The 22,474-nt window shown below is 45.0% G+C and overlaps 1 protein-coding gene across 2 annotated transcripts in view; it reads left to right on the top strand.

Moving 5' to 3' along the window:
• HEG1 (heart development protein with EGF like domains 1) overlaps positions 1–22,474 on the top strand; it is a 91,843-nt gene that overhangs the window by 18,738 nt on the left and 50,631 nt on the right. For both annotated transcript variants that reach the window (XM_055397275.2, XM_055397362.2), the window contains exons 2-6: positions 7,367–7,654; positions 9,362–9,661; positions 15,859–16,212; positions 17,137–17,484; positions 21,450–21,746. In XM_055397275.2, the coding sequence (XP_055253250.2) occupies positions 7,367–7,654; positions 9,362–9,661; positions 15,859–16,212; positions 17,137–17,484; positions 21,450–21,746 (1,587 nt within the window). The remainder of the gene's footprint in view (positions 1–7,366; positions 7,655–9,361; positions 9,662–15,858; positions 16,213–17,136; positions 17,485–21,449; positions 21,747–22,474) is intronic.

Raw genomic sequence — 22,474 nt, 5'->3', positions numbered from 1 at the left:
GCAAGTGACCCTGATACTGAGCCTCAGTCTTTTCTTCTGTAAAATGGGGTAAGAATTCCTATCCTACTGCACTCAGAATGTCAGGATCTAATAGGATAATTTAGCCACCTCCCCCAAAGTTATCCCGTAAAAAGTACTTTGCAGATTGTGAATGTGTGAGATTTCTTGATAACATCTCTGAGAATAGGAGCCTAGTTTCCTTCTCCCTTAAAGTTCTTGTGAACAATATCCTCCTCCTCTTGTGGTTTCCAGCCAAAGGAATTAAAAAGAGAAAGGGCTCACAGTCTCTCTTTTAAAGTCTCATTTCTTCCCTCCCTGTGTGAGCAACTGAATTTTAGGAAAGTCTTTGAAAATTACAAAGTAACTGCTGTCATAGTTTTAAGAAGCCACGTTGGCACATATGACCTTGCAGATTCAGGCACCCAGCTCGGCAGCTCTCTGAAGAGCATTCCCCAGGTTGAGGATCCCAGAAAACAGGCAGGAACCGGGAATCCCACAGCTGACTGTGGTCAGGGCTCAGTGTGTTATTGACCGCCCAGAGCCTCTCCCTGGGGAGCTTTAACCCCTGGCCGTCTGACCTTCACCTTCCATCTTCCAGGCAACACTCAGCAAAGTCCTGGGAACTTCGGCTGACTCTGGCCTTTGTGCAGGCCTGCTGTCTGTGGCCTCTCTGCTGTATCTCTGCGCACACTGCCTTCCTGACTCCTACTTTTAATGTCATCTTGTCCTTCCCTTGTCACCTGTGTCTCTTTCACTGGCTCTTCTCCTCCCACCAGATTCTGGTTTTCCTCTCAATTCAGTCCTTGCCCTGCTTTCCCCTTCATCTGCCATCCCTTTGTCCTTCCTCCTGATCGCTTGTCCCACATCTTAACTGCCCGTCAGACCTTTCCACCTGGAAGTCATAACATCATCCCAGACTTCATATTTTGAAAATTGTCTTTTCTTCTCCCATACATTGATCCTCCGTCTCACCACTACCCCTTCTTTGTTATCATCCTTTTCATTACCCATGAAATTCATCTCTGAGTTAGAAGCTAATTTAGATGTCCTCTTGTTCAGTCTTCCAGCTAATAACACACAGCTGCTGCCAGGCCAAGTCTGTCCGATTCCGGAGCCCACGTGATAGGCACTGTCTCGCTCCTCTTAGAAGCAGGGAGTGCAGCTGGGCTTAAGGCTGCAGTTTGGAGGCCGGTGAGACTTCCTCTGGCCGTGCTCGTTGGTTAGTGCCTTGAAGGCCCAGTGTCACCAAATAGGCTGAGGTGTGATGGCAGGAGACCTGCGTTGATGGTTTTTTCTCTGCTGTTGAGCTGTGACCTTGAACAGTCAATCTTTCTGCCCCTTAGTCTCCCTCATGTGCCATGACACCCGCTGGACCAGCTGTCACGTGTGTTGAGTGAGATAACACAGGTGAAAACACTTAGCACCGGGGCATGAGATCTGAATCTAAATGGAGGGAAATGAACATAAAGCACTTGTACGTCAACTCTGTGCTCCAGAAGCAGAGGGCGTAGCTGGCAACACTTGACTTGGGGCGGCCGCAGCGTAGGTGGTGCCTCGGGGGCGGGGGTGGCCGGGCCGCCTGGAGGAAATTGCCTCTGTGGATGGCACGGCAGGCTCTCCACACACACCCACTCTGCTGCTCAGGAACAGTGCGAGCCAAAACCCTCAAATCAGGGGGTTGGGGAGCGAGGAGTTGACTCTGTAGCAGCTGCTAATTAGGAAATGCTACTTCCAGGCAGTGCTAGCACCCCTGATGATGCTGGTTCACAAACAGATGTTTTGAAACATTAAGACATTACAGAAGTGGAAGTTGTCAACTTGGAAAAATAATAAAACAGACTAAGCAGTAAAGCTCTCTTGTTAATGTAATCTCCATTCATGGTGCAAAGGAAAGTGATGGCCTGACACCAGGGGCTGAGCACAGAGGGAAGGATGGTATTTCCAGCTCCAGAGACACCTGGGAAATGGCCATCTAAAGTCCACTATGAGGCTGGTTGTGTGGCTCAGTTGCCACAGGATGTGAGTGGGTAATCGCCTCTGACCCCCTCCAGGGAGAGGGATGGGTGAGGTGAGGAGTGACAGCCCCCTTGCGCCTCGGGATGCCCCTTCCCACCCAGAGGCTGCGCCCTGCATCTGGTGGGGCAAGCCTCTTCTGCTTACTGCCTGGCTGGCCCAGGCTCCGCGGTCTGAGGCATACTTTCTCCTTTGTTTCTCAAGAGCCGATTCCTCTTCTCCCCCAAGAAGAGCAGGTTTCCAGATACCTGCCCCTGCATTTGGTGGGTTCCTGTAGAGTCCTGTTCACTTTACTCTGAATTGCTCTCCCACTCAGGTTTTTACACCTGCACTAAATAAGGAGCACACCTCAAGCAAAATTTAGCCACAGGAACCCTAAACAACCCAGGACTTCTGTAAGGAGTCGTCCTTGGATTTCAGTAAATATTTTAGCACTTGACTCATTACTTTTCCTGAGATAGAGCCTGGAATGGTGCAAAGCACTTAATGATCACAATCAAGACCTTGAATATGATACAGGATGCTCGGGGCTGGTGCACTGGGATGAACCAGAGGGAAGGGATGAGGAGGGAGGTGGGAGGGGGGTTCAGGATGGGGAACACATGTACACCCGGGGAGGATTCATGTCAATGTATGGCAAAACCAACCAAGATAATATTGTAAAGTAGCCTCCAATAAAAAAAAAAAAGAAAGAAAGACCTTGAATAGCAGAGAGGGTGGGCTGGGCTCTGCCTGCCCCCACCTACGTGGTTTGTGAATCCCTTTTCTGAGAAATAGTTCATCTGCAATAAAGGGAGTAGAGGTACCTCCAGAGTTAAGCCAGGGGCAGTGGGATACTGTTGTTTGGAAATCCCAGGCTAGGGACATCAGGGGCTTGTTTTATAAAATTTTATTTTTATTTTTATCAAACTTCTGCGTGGTTTAAAGATTGAGTACGTTTTATATGGCTATTATAAAAAAAACACTGACCACTCCTACTGTTATCATTTTCTGCTTCCCACTTTCAGCCCTTTTAACTGATTTTTTTTAGGAATTATGTCCATATCTCTAAGTAGCATGCTTATGTCCCTGCTTATTGATTTTTTGTTTTGGTTTTAGGATATAATCGCTGATTTCTCTTGGAAATTTTGTATCATTCCAAGCTCTACCAGTTTTACTCTTTAGGGTCCGCTTTAAAATGCGTTTTCACACAGCTTAAAGTTCCCTTTCTCCTACACAACATGATTCTGACCGTCGCACCTGACTTACGTTTACTCTGTCTTGTCTTCTTAATCCGACAAATGAGAAACTGCTGTTTTATAAATTCAGTGTTTCTTTGGTTTTATGCACATATTTACCATTTGCTTTGCTCATTATTTCTTCTTGCACCTTATAGCTTTCACCTAAAATTGCTTTTTTTGCTACTTGAAATAAATTCTCCATCATTTCCTTTAGTGGGGGTAGTTGATTAACCCAAATCTGACTGAAAATGTTTCTGTTTTGAAAGATAGTTTCAAGACAGTTTTCAAATATAGTTTTGCCGAGTATGCAATTCTAGTTTTTCTCTCTCAGCACGTTAAAAATATTTATCCACAATGGCTTCCATTGTTGCTATCAACAATTATTTGGATTATCATCTTCTGTAGATGCTTTCTCATTTTTTCCTCCTGGTTGTTTTTAAGACCTAGTGATTTTCTGCCCTTTCTCTGTGATATGGGCTTATATTTCTTTTTATTTAGCTTCCTAAGGATTTGTTGGACTTCCTTAGTCAGAAGACATATACTTTTTATCAGTTCTGGAAAATTCTTAGCCATTACCTTTTTGAATATTACTATTTTTCTTTTTTCTCATTTCCCCTCCTAGAACTCCAGTTAGATATATGTTGTACTTTCTCACTGTATGTTCTTGTCTCTTCACCTCTTTTTCATGTTTTCTGTCTCTTCATATCATCTCAGCATCCTCTTGTCATCTGTCTTGTAATTCTTAATTCTCTTTTCAGCTGTATCTAATCTGCTGTTGAGTTTCCTAATTTTAATTATTATTTTTTCATTTCTAGAGTTCCCATGCAGATGTCTTTCAATTTTTAGCCATTGTTTATAGTCTTTTTCTCTCATTTTCAATTTTTTCTTATTTATCTTCATGGAGTTTTATATACTTACATTCTTTGTCTGATAATTCCAGTAGTTGAAGTCTTTGTCTAGTTTGCTGACTTTTGCCCACAAATGCCTTTTTCTTGTTTATTTTGTGATTTTTTTTTTTACTGTGATTTCTTATTCCTTAGGATTTTATCCAATTTTAAGTAACAATAAAAATAAGGTGAAGGTATGTTCACCTAAAGATCATTCACATTTGTTCCTTCCAGGTACTCAGAGACACTGTGTATCAGCACCACTTTTTCATCCCCGTTAACTGTGTGTGTGTGGTTTGTGATATAATTTACATACCATAAAATTCAGCATTTTAAAGTACAGGCGTACCTCTGAGATGTTGTGGATTTAATTCCAGACTACTGTAATAAAGTGAATATCACAATAAAGCAAGTCACATGAAATTTGTGGTTTCTCAGTGCATTTAAAAGTTATGTTTAAAATATACTGTAGTCTGTTAATAGCATTATGTCTAAAAAGCACAATGTACATATTTTAGTTAAAAATAATGCTTTTGTTCCCAATAGACTTGATTGACACAGGATTACCACAGGTTTGAATTTGTAAAAAAAGCAGTATCTGTGAGTTACAATAAAATGAGGTATGCCTGTATATAATTCAGTGGTTTCTAGTATATTCACAAGGTTCAGGACCACTTTTTAAAACATATTTGTAATAATTTTCTTGGTGTATAGTTGATTTACAGTGTTGTTTCAGGTACAGAGCAAAGTGACTCAGTCACACAGATATTCATTCTTTACTGGATTCTTTTCTCCTGTAGGTTATCGCAGAATATTGAGTAGAGCTCCCTGTACTATGCAACATGCTCTTGTTGGTTGCCTCTCTTGTTTGTGGTAGTATGATTTGTCCCTCCCCGCTGTGTTTCCCCTTCAGTAACTGTAAGTTTGCTTCTGATATCCTAAAGACTGTTTTGTGAATAAGTTCATTTGTATTATTTTTAAAAATTAGATTCTACCTATGAGTGATATCATATGAAATTTGTCTTTCTCTGCCTCACTTATTTCACTTAGCATCATAATCTCTGTAGGATCACTCTTAAATATACGCTTGGCTTGAGGTTTAGACTACACAGGTATTGTATGTGCTGCACACCCACATGAGGGCTAGCTTCATGGTTATCAGTTCTTGGGTGAGTTATTTTTCTTTCACCTAAAACCAAGATTGAGGGGCCAGATTTCTTGCTGTCCTCTTTGGCAGGGCAGGTTTGTTTCTACTTGCCTTACACCCAAGGTATATCCCTGGTCCCAACTTCATATAGGAGTTTCCTCTCAGGCTCCCTCTTATCTCCTGCATCCTTGTGGCCAACAGGACAGAAGTTCAAGGTCACAAATGATGAGCAGGTGACCCAGAGCAGCTGCCAGCTTTGGAGTTAGCTTACCTCTCTGAATTCCAGCTCTCGGTTCATTTTTGACCTCACCGGATTTGCTTGCTAACTCAGCAATGCATTTAGAAGTATTTTTTAAAAAACATTTTATTCAGCGTTTTTAGTTTTTGTTAGTGGCAGGGTTATTCAGGATACTGCAAGACAATAGTCTACCTTTTAGTTTTGTTTATAGTGTGCATTTTTACTGCCTTCTGTTTTTAGTCGACCCTCCAGGGAGACAGCATGGTTCAGTGATAGCCATGTCCTGTCTTCATGTGGCCATTCTTTTCCTTTTGAAGACTGGAATTCCTTGAGCTGATTGGATCTTGGGGCACCCATCTCTTGCTCCCTGAAGGAGACGTTGTGCTTCCAGAGTCTCAGCCATGCTGACCATTGGCCAAGCCTCACACTCATCTGCAGGCTGTAAATAGAGCTAACTTCATTTCCTTCCCTTTGCTCATGGCTTACCAGTTTTGGAGCAGGGATTTGTAAGTCCCTTCTGCCTCCTGACAATCACTGTTTTCTGGCTTCTTTTGAGAATAATTTATCTCATTGTGCCAAGTTGACCAAGAGGGTAGGGAAGGCATCTTCAGATCCTTTCCCTCCTCTTGGGAGGTCACCTGGCCTTTGCAGCTCAGAGAGAAAGAACAGAGGTTACATGCTGTGTGGGTTGCTCACTGCTGTCCATAACCCTAGAGTCCCATGTTGAACTTATGAACTTGGCGGCTGCCCTGGAAACACCACTCCACATCCCATTTCTAGCTGAGTGTGGACGTTGCCTGTCGGGCTGGGCCCCAAGGGAGCTGAGATGCCTAGGAAACGCCCTCCTTCTTAGGAAGCTTCTGTTAATTATCACTTACAGGAAACAGAATAGGAAGCATGGAAAAAGTAATTCTCAAGGGGGTTGGGGAGGAAATGATTCCCTTAGGAAAGGTCATCAGAATCTCTTTATGGAAGAATTTATAGTCAGCACCCCTCCAACTCCAGTCTATGCGTCATTGCTTCAGGTAGGAGTGGATCAGAGTGGGGACAATGTTGAAAATCTCTGCTCTAGAATTGCGCTGTCTGTATGGCCTCATGTGGCTATTGTGCCCTTGAAGTGTGGCTGGCAAATTACTCTCTGGACTTTAAAGGTTTAATTACAAAAAAAGAATGCAAAATATCTCAATAGTTTTATATCAGTTACATATTGAAGTAATATTTTGAATATGTTGGAGTAAATAAAATATTTGTTAAAATTATTTTCACCCATTTCTTTAAAAATGTGGCTACTATGAGTTTTAAAGTTACTTATGTGGCTTGCATTTGTGGCTTACTTTATATGCCTCTTGGACAGGGCTAATCTAGAAGATAACTTGCTCCTTTGGGGTGTGTGTGTGATATTTTGAGTTGAACTGTAGGTTCTGCCTGCAACATTTGCTGGTCCAATGGTTGGCCATTTTTGCCTGACTTATATAGATGGAAATGACTTCATTCATCCCTGCAAAGCTTTCTCAACACCACCCTCAGTCCTAAGCAGAAAGAAAGATATCATTCCCAAATGGGAACATAAAAATGGGTTTTTCAAGGAGCCATGTGGTCAGCAATAACTTCAAATTGGTCTCTTTCTATCGATTTTCATCACTTATTCTATTATAAAATTTAATCCTATATGATATTGTTGCTTTCTAATTTCTTCCCCTGGATTGCAAGAATAATTACTGTTGGAAAAAAAGGAAGGTGAAATTATTCTCCTTGAACCCACCTCTCCACTGATGTATGTGCTGATGTACCTTTTCTGAAGGTTTAGTGCTCTTTTCAGATGGCAATAAGTTCTCATTGATTCGTTTCCCTGTTGTTTCAGCTGTTGTAAAAAAACGCTGGCTAGAAAGCAACACTGAACCCCGAACAGAAAACATTACCTTTGGTCAGAATCAAGTGGACTTTTCAACAGTGGTCTCCAAAGAAGGTGTCATGGTGCAGACCCCCAGGAAGAGCCATCCTTCTTTGGATGCTCCAGAAAACATCACCCTCCAAACTGAAACAGCAGCTGCTAGAGGAATAAATGACTCTTCAGGGAGAACAGATTTCACTGTTTCCCCCTATGGGCCTGGAAGAACAACGACTCTGACTTCTCAGAGCAGCACCTTAGGTGGGTTTATGCTAATGACACTATTTCATGCATGTATATCCAGTCCTGGGAAACCAAATATCTGATGGTCTCTGCCTTTCCCCATCCTGAGTCACGATGCTCAGCCAAGGGTCCTGGGACAGAGAGGACCACGCTGTTTCTTCGGCTCCACCTGTGGCTCCTTGTGGTTAATTGAGTTGTAAGTGTAGACCAGGGGAGGGTGCAGATTTGCTGAGTGGCCTGACCAGTCCTGTGAAATCTACATTCCACGGCTGTACCAAATACACACCACATTGGCCATCCTGCCACACTCAGCCGTCTCCTAGGTACCAGGTCTGGTGGACTGCTGGGCTGTGTTGTTTGTGTTGATGTGGCTCAGATGATTGTTCTTGTGCCAATCTGCACGGCACAAAATGTTAGCAGAGGATTTCAATAAGGGGTTCAGGCTGAATGAGCAAGATTTGATTGAAGAAGCGAAGACAAAGAAAGCTAGCACCGACTAGATACCCACTCAGTGCCAACATATCTCATCTCTCTGCTCTCACAGCAGATGATGAGGTCACAGTACTCTCATTTTAGGCATTTGGAAACTGAAGCTAGAGAAATCTATCAGTCTGATGTGTGCAGGTCAGAAGGTTAACGGGTTTCAGAGCTGAGATTTGAGCCTAAGCCTGTGTATCTGAGTGAGGTGGGAGGGGTGGCTGAGGAGTGGAATGCCCGGATCATGTGAGCGAAGATACAGAGGAAGGAAGAGAAGGTGGCCTCTTTGTGGGTGGTGAGGCCAGCAGCCTCCCCTGGGGAGGACGTAAGTCTCACACGGAGGAGAGGAGCAGCGGATAGGACAGTCGTGGCGGTGGGGTTAGGCACAATTATCCAACACTTTGAAAACCAAGCAGTTTTGATTTGGTGTGATGGGGAATGTCACTGAAGATTTTTGAACAAGGCAGTCCATGATTAAAGTGGATTTGGGCAGGTGCATCTGGCAGATGGGTAGGCGATGTCTGGGGTGGGAGATGGAGCAGAAGTAACCTCGAGTCCTGGGGAGCACCCCAGCAGACACAGAAATCCAGATACAGGTGCTAGTGGATGGCCTGGTGTTAATGTGCGGTCTGGTGGCTTTGGGGATGGAGAGGAACGAATCAGTAAAGACTCTTCACAAAGGAAAACTGATACACTTTGGTGATGACCTAAAGGAAGAGGCTAAAACCATCAAAGGTGACCCCATCCCACCCCAGAGATGGGAGGTCTGGCTGGGGGACTCAATTCTGTAAAGGGTATGTAGGGCAGTATTTTACATTCCATTTGTGAATGATGGATATGGAGCTTAGACACTGTATGTGATGCTGCCTGGGTTTCTTGGTCATTCAGATCGTGGAAATTTTATGTTAAATTTAAGTAAATTCTGGGACCAGCTTTGTAGAATGTGAGTTGATATGTCATGATCCAAAACCGACCTCTGGTTCCATGTCGTCTGATATTTAGCTTCTTTGTGCTCCTTTGTTGATAATTTTACCATAAAATGCAGAGTCTTTGTTTGCGAGATCTGAAAACAGCCTTTGTGTGGGTCTGTGGTCTCTGCTTCAGGAGGAAATTTTTCAAAGAATGAATAGTGGCTCCTAATTTCTTCTTGTGTCTGTTTTATAGAGGTCAGAGGTGAGCTCACTCAAAGATGGTTCAGACATTTGGAAGTCTGCTGGTGGAATTTTAATTGTCTCTGTCTACTTTCAGCCTTGGGAAAGCGTCACCCGCCATCCAGCAGTTCAGGGTCAGAAGCAAGAACTGCCCCTCTTTACATGGAGAGTGGAACATCCTGGGGTTCCCCGGCGAGGGGGCAGGGGCTCCCCGAAGAAGTGACTGTGCACACCCAGATGGCTGCGACTTCAGTTTTGAGCCAGTCCTCTCTCCCTGCTGTGGAGAGGGGAGAAGAGACTGAACTCCCCAGGCAGAGAAATTCCTCGGGACCAGAGCCCTCGTGGCCACCTCTCTCCAGGACATCGGCCTACTCCCCTCCCTCTGACAGTCCCTCATGTGAGTGCTTCTGTCCCAGCTTCACCCTCTGAAGTCATGCAGAATAGAAATAAATAACCCTGAATGTCCAGCCAGTTACATACTCATTACAGGCGCTAAGGGGGAAGACTTTAAGCACCAGTGCAAAGTATTGGGGGTTAAAAGTACAACCTGCACCATTTATCGCAGTGCTGAAGTTCATATTTAAAATGCGTTTTCTTTACTTGTATAAGGAAGAAAATAATAGTTGGTCTGGTAGCTGCTCTAGACTTTTCTCTCCACCAGGCCCTGCTTTCTCCCCTTTCCCCTACATACACACACAGCCAAGACTGAGTGTGGCTGGTGTGTGTTCTTGCATAAGAGACCAGTTCCAGGGTGAATAAAATGGTGAACAGTGTGCCATTCGATAGAGAGTTGTATTTGTATTTCCTCATTATTGCAAAAATGTTTCTTTCAATGGCAAAGATAACAGACGGTTTTCTCTGGGCATCATTTCAAGAAAACCCATGCAGGCAGGTGCTTGCAAGGTTATAGCGGTGGATCACTGGGCCCTTTGTGTTCCAACCCCTGGTCATCAGTTAAGTCTCCATGTAGGTGTTCCACCTCCACTGAGCCTTTCATCAACCCTCTGAGCCATCCACCAGGTCACACTAGCTTATCCTTATCCATCTTAGCGTTCTACCCAGCTGGACTGTAATCCTCTGAGGACACAGATTGTGTCTGTTACTTCTCTTGGGTTCCTCTGCCCCACGGCGAGGTGCAGTTGATGAGTTAGGGGATGAGCATGTGCCAGATATTACAGGGTTCATCCGGCCACAGGCCGGTGCTGGAAACTCTGCCCACCTTTTCTCTTCTATGAGGTTTCATTCTGAGCCTGTGCGTGCTGCTTGTGTTTTCATCTCCATGTCGTTGGGAGCAGGGCCGAGAGGGTTGGAAGTATCCTTGGGAAATGAAGTTTAAATGGCCTCAGAAGTTGCCATTTCAGAGGATATTAGAAATACTTTACAGGACTAGGGGTTTGGGTTTATGTCATCAAAGTGAAAACGGAGATCCTCTCTGGAATACCTATTGAAAGCAGCCCATTCCCCTTTCATATACGCTATACAGTTTCCTGCCAGCTGGGTATATATATAATTTATGATTCATATTTTTAGGGGATTGCTTTTAAAATTATTCTTAAACATTGGTTAGATTGGATAAAAGCTAAGATCCATTCCAGCTTCAAAGTCCTGTGGTTCGGTGGTTTAAGAACCACTTTACGAAATGGTGGAAAGGAAGCATTTTCTAGGAAGCTAAACTTGACTCTGGTCAGGATCATTTAATATTTATAGTTTAAATTCAGCCCACTGCTGTGGTATATTTATTGTGGTATATTTGAAAATCAGTGTATGTTTCCAACTACAGGCCTTGACTGTAGTCATCTGTACTTTCAGAAAAATATTTAGCCCTCCAATTCCTTCATCCTTTTAGAGCCTTATACTTTTAATTTTTGAAGTGGTCTACTATATTGTTCCTCTTCCTTAAATCCTTCACTGAGCATTGCTCTTCCTTCTTAGTGAACCAGTTGTTCTGTGCCAGGTAGAGTCCCACCTCCCTCTTAGAAACTGGAGGGGACTTTGGGTGCTTTTCAATGCAGGGAGACCCAGGCATTGAGGATGTGACTGCCAGCCATCTGGATCCAGCCTGCTAGCCGCATTCTGCTGCAGGGATGTACAGGGGGCATGAACAAGGGCCTGAAGCCACGTGGGAGATGAAGCTCTGTTTTATTATTTTTGTTTATTTTGTGTTTTGGCTGTGCTGGGTCTTCATTGTAGTGTATGGGCTTCTCTAGTTGTGGCACATGGGCTTAGTTGCCCCTCGGCATGTGGGATCTCTGTACCCTGACCAGGGATTGAACCTGCATCCCCCGCATTGCAAGGCAGACTCCTAACCACTGGACTACCAGGGAAGTCCCAAAGCTCTGCTTTCTTTTGAGTGCTGGGCTGGTCCCTGCTAACCTGCTAACCAGAGCTCTAGTGTATCTCCTATCTCCCCTGAAACCTGAATCTTGAGATGTAGATTTCCTGACTGTGGGATCCAAGAGTTCTAAGCATGCAGGCAAGAGTGCTGAGAAAGCCAGCAGGACTCGCCAGATACAGACTGGGAGTCACCCAACCCAGCTGGCCTCTCCGTGGGGAATCGAAGCCAAGAGGGAGTGTAGCGGGGGCGTGTACTTTGTGACACGTGGCTGCTTTGTCACTAGTGAATGTGACCCTGTGAAAGTCCTGGCACTTGGATCAGTCAGAGGACTGATGCTGCTCACTAGGTGAGCGCTAGGATGGCCAGCCAGTAGCGTGGCTTGGGGAGGATGGGGGTCCTTATTCGAAACACAAAGGGATTAGACCAGCTGATCCTGAAGATCCTGCTAGTTCCAGCATCTGTTATTCCAGATACTTCGGCCTTTGTATTCTGTGACTCCTTTCACTTCTCATTCTGCTGCACACAAATGTACACACAACATAGCCTTTCTGAGGCTTGGGTAGCCACGGGTTGCCTGCTTCCAAAAATAAATTACATGCTAATAAATATATGCATTAAATCAAGTATAGGCCTAGACAGCTAACTCAAATTTAAAAAAAAGATTGGAAGCCATTTGAGATTATTTTGCTTCCTGCTTTTTTTTTTTCCTTCTCTACTTTTTATATTTTCTTGAATGACCATGTACTATTTAATAATTAGGGGGAAAAGTAAGCAAAGCAACTAATAGGAAAAAAAGTTATCTTTTAAAGGTGAAAAGAGATATGTGTATGTTGAATTATGTGAGAGTGGCTACCGTTGAGCACTAAATTTAGTACCGAGCTTCCTGGAAACCAGGGCACAAAGGGAAACTGGGTGGGGTATGATATATTGTCAGATAAAGTGAGTAATACAATTTGATCCATAGGCTTCAGTGTTTTGGGGGCAGTACATTCTAAGAGGAATTTTGTATATAAATATTGAGGATCATAATAGAAAATGCCTTCAATTGCTGTTTTGTGGGAACTGTGCTAATGTTCTTTGGCAGGTGATGTTTTCTATATATGCTCAATAGGAGCTGAGGGTGTAGTGATGGATCTGAACTCATGAAAGTGTTTCTGTGGGCAGCTGAGCTGATGTGGTCCAGGTAAATTGCTTTGTGGTGATTTCACTTTGTAGAGGAAGAGAATATAAATAATTCTGAGGGTTGTAGATTTAGCAATACCTTTCCCAAATATCAGCTGCTTCAGCCAGATTTTTGGCAAGTTCTGGATCGCAGCCAAGTTGAGGGCAAGCATCATAATACGTGCCCAAGGCTCCAGTAGTTGTGTTGTAATGGGAGAGGGACGCATATTCTTTCCCCAGAAAAGCAGGCGTTCTTTTCACCTCTTATTGTAAATATTAGGGAATTTAGCTTGTTTCTGCTCCCAAATGGATGGTCTTCTCATTTTTGAATGGCTGCTTCAAGGATAGAAAATGAGCCAGGAAGGGCAATTATTAAATAATCAGTAGTGCTGATTAGCGGAGAAGGCAATGGCATCCCACTCCAGTACTCTTGCCTGGAAACTCCCATGGATGGAGGAGCCTGGTAGGCTGCAGTCCATGGGGTCGCTAAGGGTCGGACACGACTGAACGACTTCACTTTCACTTTTCACCTTCATGCATTGGAGAAGGAAATGGCAACCCACTCCAGTGTTCTTGCCTGGAGAATCCCAGGGACGGGGGAGCCTGGTGGGCTGCCGTCTCTGGGGTCGCACAGAATCGGACATGACTGAAGCGACTGAGCAGAGAGCAGAGCAGTGCTGATTAGAAACATGGTACATTTCCCCCAGATGTATTCAGCAGGTGCTCATTTGGTAACATAAGTGGTGATTGTAGGTTAGTTTGACCAAGCCTTTTCTCCTTTTATTAAGAAGCACCAACTCTACAGAAGTATTCACACTGCTTAGTAGCTTTACTGTGAGGATTGAATGAGATTATGCAAATAAAGTCCTAGGCAGCACAATGTGTGGAGGTGTAGGCAAGGTAGTGGCATATTGTTATTGGTTGAAAAGGCAGCTTGTAATACTGATGATAATGAAATGGTGAACAGTGTTCCATGGAGCCTCAGGGTCAGGGAAAGCCTAGCCATTTTCCTTTGGTGACTTTCAGCGGTTGTGATGTTTATGGTTGTATTTCTGAGGCCATTTGCTTTGCTGGACAGGTATTCAGGCTGAGTCCAATAAAACCGTCACTGTGCACTGAGTCCATGAAATAATGCAATTTACTGGGAATAAAAGTGTTTTGAAAGAGCACTCAGCAATCCGATGGGGCTGTAATTGGTGGATATAAATGGTGACTCTAATGAAGTTAGGCCCAAGAAGCTAAGTAGGTGAGTGAGGATTTGGGACATGTCTGTGTTGTGCTTTTTTTTAAAAAATACTGAACCTTTTTTTGTTAGTTTGTAGCAGAGAAAGGCGGAGAAGGCAATGGCAAGCCACTCCAGTACTATTGCCTAGAAAATCCCATGGATGGAGGAGCCTGGTAGGCTGCAGTCCGTGGGGTCGCTAAGGGTCGGACACGACTGAGCGACTTCACTTTCACTTTTCACTTTCACACATTGGAGAAGGAAATGGCAACCTACTCCAGTGTTCTTGCCTGGAGAATCCCAGGGACGGGGGAGCCTGGTGGGCTTCCGTCTATGGGGTCACACAGAGTCGGACACGAATGAAGTGACAGCAGCAGCAGCAGCAGAGAAAGGTTTATTTCAGGGTTAAGCAAGAATGGATGGCTTGTGCTCAAAAACCCCAGGTCCATTTGTTTTTGTTCTTAAGTAGAGCTGGCTATAGACTGCAACTATTTTTTTTTTCCAGGTCTCTCTATTCCTTTGATTTAATTACTAGTTTTATGGACTGCTTGCATCTTCCTTGTCTCCCTGAAGGTCCAGCAGCCTTTGTTCTAGGTATACCTGGTTCTGTGGTTTTGTACAAAAGTAAAAGGAGCCTTTTTGTTTCCTGTGCTTGCTCTCTATGTATATGTTTAACTTTTATTTGTGCTTTTGGACTGCATATTGGACTAGTCTTCAAAGAAACGTTTATAATGAGGACTTTATTTTTTCGTTTCCTGGGTCATATTAACAATTTGAAGCCTTTCATTTTATAGGTATAGAGAGTACTTTTTTTAAAATTTGGCTTAAAAAGAGAAAAAAAGCACTCTTCCTTCTTGCCTCTGGCTCTTCTTGCCCACTCACCAAGCTTCCCTGCGGTTTATTCCTGTTTGGAATGAGGCTTTCGGTGTACCCTTGTGGAGGTCATTTCTCAGGGTGTCCTTTGGAAAGTTCTTTGTGGAAAGGAACCACCAGCAAGCCACTGTACTTCTGCAGAGCAGACTGTCCGCTTTGCCCAATGGTGTGTTATTCAGTTCTCGAGGCTCTTGACGGCTGATCCAGTGTCTGCCATCCATTTCATCAGAAAACACTGTTCCCAGCCTGGAGTCCTTGGGGCCCACTGGAGTGCTGTGTGAGCCAGTCTCCAAAGCTTCATGAGGTTAACTCCAGGGATGGAGCCTGTTGCTTTTGGGTGGAATTAAATCAAATCAGTGGGGTAATGATGAGTATCTCCTGCTGATTAGAAGCTCTGTTACTTAATAAATGCAGCTTGGTTAATAGTCTTTCGAAATGTCAGTTTTACAATGGCCCTGAGGTGGCCATTGTAATAAAGAAAGGTCGATGGTGGCAAGGCTGGGAATGACTGTTCTAGGCTACCATTGTTCCAACTGTGGGTGCAGAGCCCAAGGCCTCCTCGCTGGTGACTGGGCCCCCTATGATGCACCCACTTTTATGCATTTTTAGGTATAGGCTTTAATCTATAATAGCCTTTGAACAAAAGACTTGAGTGGCTAAAACAAAACAAAACACAGACTGTATCACAGTGGCCTGTCCTGTGTAAGTTATAAGGTGGAACTCAAGAGCAGAAGTTGTCAACTTCTTTTATATAGACTGACGCAAATCGGGTCTAGAGACTTTCTGCTGTCTTCCTCTTAGCTTGATCTGAAGCTCTCATTGTGCTCAGTGAAGGACCTCATGCTTCTCCACTTAGCTCTGTGAAAAGAGGGAGAGTGAGTGTGTTAGGTGTGTTTATTGATTAGCTCCACATTACATATATTCATCTACCAAAATGTAGTTAACATCATTTGCATCCAGATACACCCTGGCTAGTCTTAAAGCATATTTTCTTCCATTCTAGCTTCTGGAAGTACAGAGGATTTAAACAGCTCTACTGCTGTCCACAGCTCTTCGGTGAGTGGGACAAAGAGTGTCCATGTTGCCACCATGTTCCCCAGCAGTGTCCGAAGGACACCCCAGTCTTTAGTCATCAGTCTGCGACCTCTGAATGAGACAGAACATTTCCCCGAGGACTCTGAAATTTCCATAACTTCATCATCAGTCGGTTCTTCCCCGTCGGAGGCAGAGTTGAGAAGAAGCAGTGGAGTATTCGGGAGCCCAGGGGATGGGGCATTCACAGAGCTGTCCACAGAAAGTGCATTTGGTTCTGCGTCTTCCAACGTCTCAAGGGAATTTTGGCAAAATGATTCTCCAAGTAAGTCTTCAACCTCTATTTGATTTATTATGGACATTTTAAAATTGTTGAATTTTCTCAAGGGGTCACTTCAAGACCATTTGTAATCTTTAAAAAAAATAGAAGACAACTGTGTTCTAGGATAACACTATCTCCTTTATCTGGTAGACCACATTATCACATTTTGATTTTCAGCCTCATGACAGTGTTGTGAAATCAGTCAAACAGGCATCATTCCTCCTGCTTTCTTGTCGATGAGGAAACTGAGGCTCAGCTGGTTTAAGCAGTGAGTGCGTGATCTTTATCTCGCTCACCGCGAAGCTGAGACTCCCACCTCCGAGCTCCCAGTGCGGATGCATCCTGTGGCTCTGCAGCTTCAACTTCTGACTGACAGCTGGCTGCTCTTTAAAGCCAGCTTCAGTTATCTTATGTACAGATCATCTTCACAAATAAAATGTGCAGAGTATGGAAATATACTCCTCAAGTTCATGGTTTTAGTGAGCCCCCATAGTTGATTTTTTTTTTGCTCTATTTCAGAATTATAATAATCTTTATTAATAATAGAACTGCCTTAGGAAAATGCCGACTAAGCATAATATTTGGGCACGTTGTATTTGATGGACGTAGCGGCATACTCACTGGCTCATACTACCCCATGTTTTAGGGGAAAGAATAAAACACTCAGGCCTGTAAGTTACTCTGAGACTTTGCATGTACGTTTAAAAGTTCTGCTCTTCACCAGTTTTTGGTAGTGCTCTCTTATTGACACTGAATAGTTTTGAAATAATTGTTTAGAACATGAAAGTGTACGCCAGGTCACACATATAGCAAACACTGTACAAGGTCCTTGCAAAGGGCACCTTCTCTTAGGGAAGACTCATGTCTTAGTTGTGGAGGGATCTCTCTTACATCCATGTAATGGCCTTTTGTGTCGACACCTTTCAGGCTCCGGAGGACCCCAGCTGGCCAGCGGCTCCGGTGCAGGGAATGGCAGCCCTGTGTCTCAGACAGAAACCTCCTCTCGGTCCATCCCGCCAGTCAGAGGTGAAGAGAGCACCGCTGTCTGGTTTCCCACCGGCAGCAAGCCCTCTGCAGGTGCAGCAGGAAGCTCCACTTCCCATCCTGAGGCTGTGAATGCTTCAGCTCTGACCCGCTTCTCAGCCTCCGCCCCACAGTCTCGAGGAGGTGACCGTGCGCTGTATGGAATGAGCTCCTCTGAGCCGGCCGCCGAGTCCTTGTCTTCATCCTCCTCGGGAAGCCTGGGCTTCTCGGCGCCTCGTGGGGAGCGCTCGAGTGAGTCTTCATCCACGGAACTGCACCCCAAGGAGGGTGGGGGGCTGCCTGAGCTTGATCTTCAGCGAGAATGAAACAGTTCTGCAGGCCTCTCCATATCTCCAGGCCATCCTTCTAGCTGGTTGATACCCATATACCTGTATATCCCCCCATTTTTCTGTAATGTCTCCAAGATTCTGCTGTTACCACTTGCCACATGCAGCTCGGGCACTGCTCTGCAGTGTCCTTCCAGCCCTTAGAGCTCACCCCACACCCCCATGCTGCCGCCATCACACAGCTTCTGGAAGGTGAGAGTATCACCTCCTCATGAGTGGTTGTTCACACCAGGCCTGGGCTTTCATCGAGCGACATTCTCCTTTCCCCCTTTTAAACAGCCTTACTGCACTATATTTCACATTCTGCACAGTTCACCCAGTTAAAATGCACAATTCACTGGGTTTTGGTATAGTCACAGAGTTGGGCCACCATCACTACCATCTGATTCCAGAACGTTTTCATCATCCCCAAAAGAAACTGTGCTCACTGTGGTCTCTCCCCATTCTGCTTCTGGGCCTCTGACAGCCATGAATTTACCTTCTGCCTCTATAGACTTGCCTACTCTAGACGTAGCTTATAAATGGTCTTTTGTGTTTTTCACTTAGCATCAGGTTTTCAGGGTTCATCCATGTTGTAGCATGTGTCACTGCTTCATCCCTTTGCCAAATACCATTCCATTGCATGGATGTGCCACATTTTAATTTATACTTTTATCAGTTATTGCATATGTGGGTTGTTCCCACCTGTTGGTTATTATGAATAGTACTCTTGTGAACATTCAAGTACGTGTTTTTGTGTGCACATATGTTTTCTTGGAATGGCCAGGTTAGATGGTAGCTCTGTTTCTGACCTCTGAGGAACTGTTTTTCCAGAGTGGCTGCACCATTTTGTATTCCCACCAGCAAAGTAGGAGGGTTTTAGTTTCTCAGCACCTTTAGCCCTGCTTGTTGTTGTCGAGCTCTTTTGATTCTAGTGAGCTGACTCATTGGAAAGGACCCTGATGCAGGGGAAGATTGCAGGCAAAAGAAGAAGGGGGCAGCAGACGATGAGGTGCTTAGATAACATCACCGACTCAGTGGATGTGAATTTGAGGAAACTCCAGGAGATAGTGAAGCACACGGGTGCCTGGTATGCTGCCATTCGTGGGCTCGCAAAGAGTCGAACACGACTTAGCAGTTGAGCAACAAAAACAGCAATCCTAGTGGAGGTTACGTGGCGCCTTAAGTGGTATTATTGCAGTTTTCCCAGCTGGCTAATGATGGTGAGCATCTTTTCATGTGCTCATTGACCATTTGTATATATTATTTGGAAACGTCTGTTTAGGTCTTTGACCCTTTTTCAATTAGGTTGTTTATCTTTAATTGAGTTGTGAGAGTTCTTTATATATTCTGGATTCTTGTCCTTCATCAGAAAGATGATTTGCAGTTATTTTCTCTTATTCTATGGAGAAGGAAATGGCAGCCCACTCCAGTCCTCTTGCCTGGAGAATTCCATGGACAGAGGAGCCTTGTGGGCTACAGTCCATGGGGTCAGCAGAGTCGGACGCGACTGAGCGGCTTCACTCACTCACTTACTGTCTTATTCTATGTGCTGTCTTTTAACTTTCTTGATGTCATCCCATGACAACACAAATTTTTTTATTTTGATGAATTCTAGTCTGTCACTTTAACAACACTTTTCCTTTGATGTTCCTTTTTAAGAATGTTTTTGGAAAATATTTTGAGAATAATTCTCATCAGCCTTATCAATGTAAATTGTATGTTGATAAACCAAAAATGCAGTAACTATCATTTAAGCTTATAATAGGTCTAAATTCTTGCCTCTCCACTAACACTGGCAGCTCTTTTCCCTGCTACGAGTTCTCTAATTAATGAGGAAAATCAGCGTTTATTATTTACTACTGATGTGACATGGAAAAGCATATGCTTTGTTGTAAAGAATACCACCCGTGTGGGTGGAGACTGTGCTGTTTTATGTCCAGGCTTGGAAAACACACTCTTTCTGTCACTGAAACACAAGGTATCCTTTTCTGCCCTGCCCCTGTGGTCTCAGAAGTTTCGCCTTCGCAGGCCTGGAGTTTGCGTCCCTTCCAGTTTCCCTCTTCCATCTCTTCAGCGCCCTGCACTCTGCAGTCAGGGTGCAGTTGGCGTGTGTGGACAATGTGACCTCAGTGGGAGTGGCACGTGGGGTTCTGAGGCCCCAGATAAGGAAGAGCCATGTTCCTGAAACCACCTGCTCTGGGTTAACATAACGCTTTCTCTCTTTTCCTTGGAATCACCCACAGCTCACAGCTTCTGCCATACAACTTTCAGATTTCTTGTTTCATCCCTTCCTCTGGGTTCAGATGCAGCCCCTCTGTTTCAGGGCAAGACTGCCCGCTGTGTTAAGTCTGTCAGCCTAAGAGGGGTGGTTAGCCTACATTTTGTGTAACATCATCACAGGCCTGTCCTCTTTGTCAGGGAAATTGTGGTCAGGTATGCTCAGCTCTCCAGCTTCTCCTGGTAGACTTTGCGTGGGTCTCTTTTAAGTCCCCCGACGAGGGTCAGATCACATCTGCGACCAGGTCCTGGCTTTCCTGGTGCTGCCCCAGCTCCCTGTATGTGCCTCTGCCCGTGTTCATCCCTGCCGGTCAGTTAACACGAACCTGTCATGAAGTGAGGGCTTCCCAGGTGGTACTAATGGTAAAGAACCCACCTACCTTTGCAGGAGGTGTAAGAGATGTGGATTCAATTCCTGGGTTGGAAAGATCCCCTGGAGGAGGGCACTGCAACCCACTCCAGTATTCTTGCCTAGAGAATCCCATGGATAGAGAAGCCTGGGGGGCCATAGTCCATGGGGTTGCAAAGAGTTGGATACGACTGAAGCCACGTAGCACTAGCATCATGAAGTGAACTGACCTTATCCTCAGCTTTACATCCATTTCTCACCAAGGTAGGTCTCTCAAGGACTAGACTGACTTAGGAATTGGAATAAGAATCAGAAAAGAGCCTGTTTTTCTCATTAGATCCAGATTATGAAGCAGTTAGGCCAAGGAGAATTGGTCCTCATTTCCCTCATTTCTGAAAAGAAGGATTTATTTGATAATAATCTAAGATTCTTTAAGTTTATAGCATGAAATATATACCCAAGAAAAAAGGAAAATGATATTTATTCATGTGTCACCTATTCCTATTCAGTCCCCACCAAGAAAAAAAAAAAACAAGCCCACCTGTAACCTCTAACCATGATGACATTTCTCACTGAAGTGCTAGGGTGAAGAGCTACACTGTAGAATAGCAGCCACTAGAGAATGGCCCTGTGTAAATCAGCTATTGCTGGTCCCAGCTGGAGGTAAAAGCCTTTAGGGTAATACCAGCCTCCCTCCCTGGTCTGTCAGGTGGAAAGCTCCAGCAGGGTTGTTAGTTTTTTGCCCACTTAGGTCTTCACTGGTGGCTCAGCTGGTAAAGAATCTGCCTGCAATATGGGAGACTTGGGTTCAATCCCTGGGTTGGGACGATCCCCTGGAGAAGGGAAAGGCTACCCACTCCAGTATTTTGGCCTGGAGAAGTCTGTGGACTGTATCGTCCATGGGGTCGCAAAAGGTCGGACATGGCTGAGCGACTTTCATTTTCACTTCCCCTGACCACCACCAATTTCCCTGACATAAACACTATTTATTATGTATCACCAAGCAGAAATATTGTATTGATCCTGTTCACTGGAGTAATGAACCTTATCGTAAATCCAAGTCATCTGAACAGCAGTGCTGATCCTGCACTGCCTCCGGAGGTTTCAGTCACTGCTGTGTTAGCAGGAAAGACACACGTGTTGGGTTTTCACCTTGTCAGTTTCAGACAAAGACCCTGAGAAGGCGGAGGACAGCGTTGTGGCTCACACAGCCCCGCTGGACACCTCACTGACCAGCCCTCCCCTTTCTGGTCCTCTTGTAGCCACCGAAGACAGTCCTGAGCTGAGTGTTGGTGCCAGAGCTGAGGAGGGGGCTTCCTGGGGAGCGCCTGGCGTCCGCACTCACAGCCCACACACTTTGGCTACGTTCGCTGGAGTGGGGGAGCGCACGCTGCGATCTCTCACCAACGGTAGCACAGCTCCCCGGGACGCGGAGCAGTCGGCGGCGGCAACTGGAGACATGGAGAGTGCCACGCAGCAGGGGGACACGACGGCGCCTGGGGACGCCCGCCCAGCCTTGGGTTCACTGGCGGCCACAAGGGCCTTTGGAGGGCATGGAGGTGAAGGGCAGGATCTCTTTGCATGTTCCTTCAGCATATCTGTCAATTTGCTTGTGGTGCTAGGATGATTTTGGCTTCCCTGGTGGCTCAGATGGTAAAGAATCTGCCTGCAATGCAGGAGACCTAGGTTCCATCCCTGGGTCAGGAAGATCCCTGGGAGAAGGAAATGGCAACCCACTCCAGTATTCTTGCCTGGAGAATTCCGTGGACAGAGGAGCCCAGCGGGCTACAGTCCATGGAGTCATAAAGTGTTAGACATGACTGAGTGACATGTCTGACATGACATTTTCACTTTCACTTTCCTAGAATGAGTTTGCTGTCAACCCAGAAAGTGTCTTACCAGCTCCCTCTGAAGAGCACTGTCTGGGTTCTCCCACCTCCCCCACCCCCATCCTCCCCCACGCTTACCCGAGACATTGGCACCGTTGTCAGCCAGGATGCTTGCAATCAAGGAGCCCAGCCGGGTTGTGGCTGGGGCCAATCTCCTGGGAAAGAAATATCTCATTATACAGAATGGAAAGTTGGGAGGGTTTTCCTTTTTCCATTTAGGCACAACAATTGTTCTATTTGGGGTCTTAAGAGCTTTTCAGATACTAATTTGCTTTTATCAAAAAAAAAGGTCTGTGGAAGGAATTTGGACCTGTTCCCTATTATTTGGGGCCCCACTTCTCTTTTATTACCGTTTCCAATGCTGCCACTATGCTCTTCAGAGGAGGGCAGGTCCATTC

Source organism: Moschus berezovskii, chromosome 1 (assembly GCF_049115385.1).
Source record: "Moschus berezovskii isolate FMDL1 chromosome 1, NW_MosBer_1.0, whole genome shotgun sequence".
In the NCBI taxonomy this organism is placed as follows: Eukaryota; Metazoa; Chordata; class Mammalia; order Artiodactyla; family Moschidae; genus Moschus; species Moschus berezovskii.
Note: the sequence above shows the minus strand (reverse complement) of the source record. Positions and strands in the feature narration are given on the sequence as shown.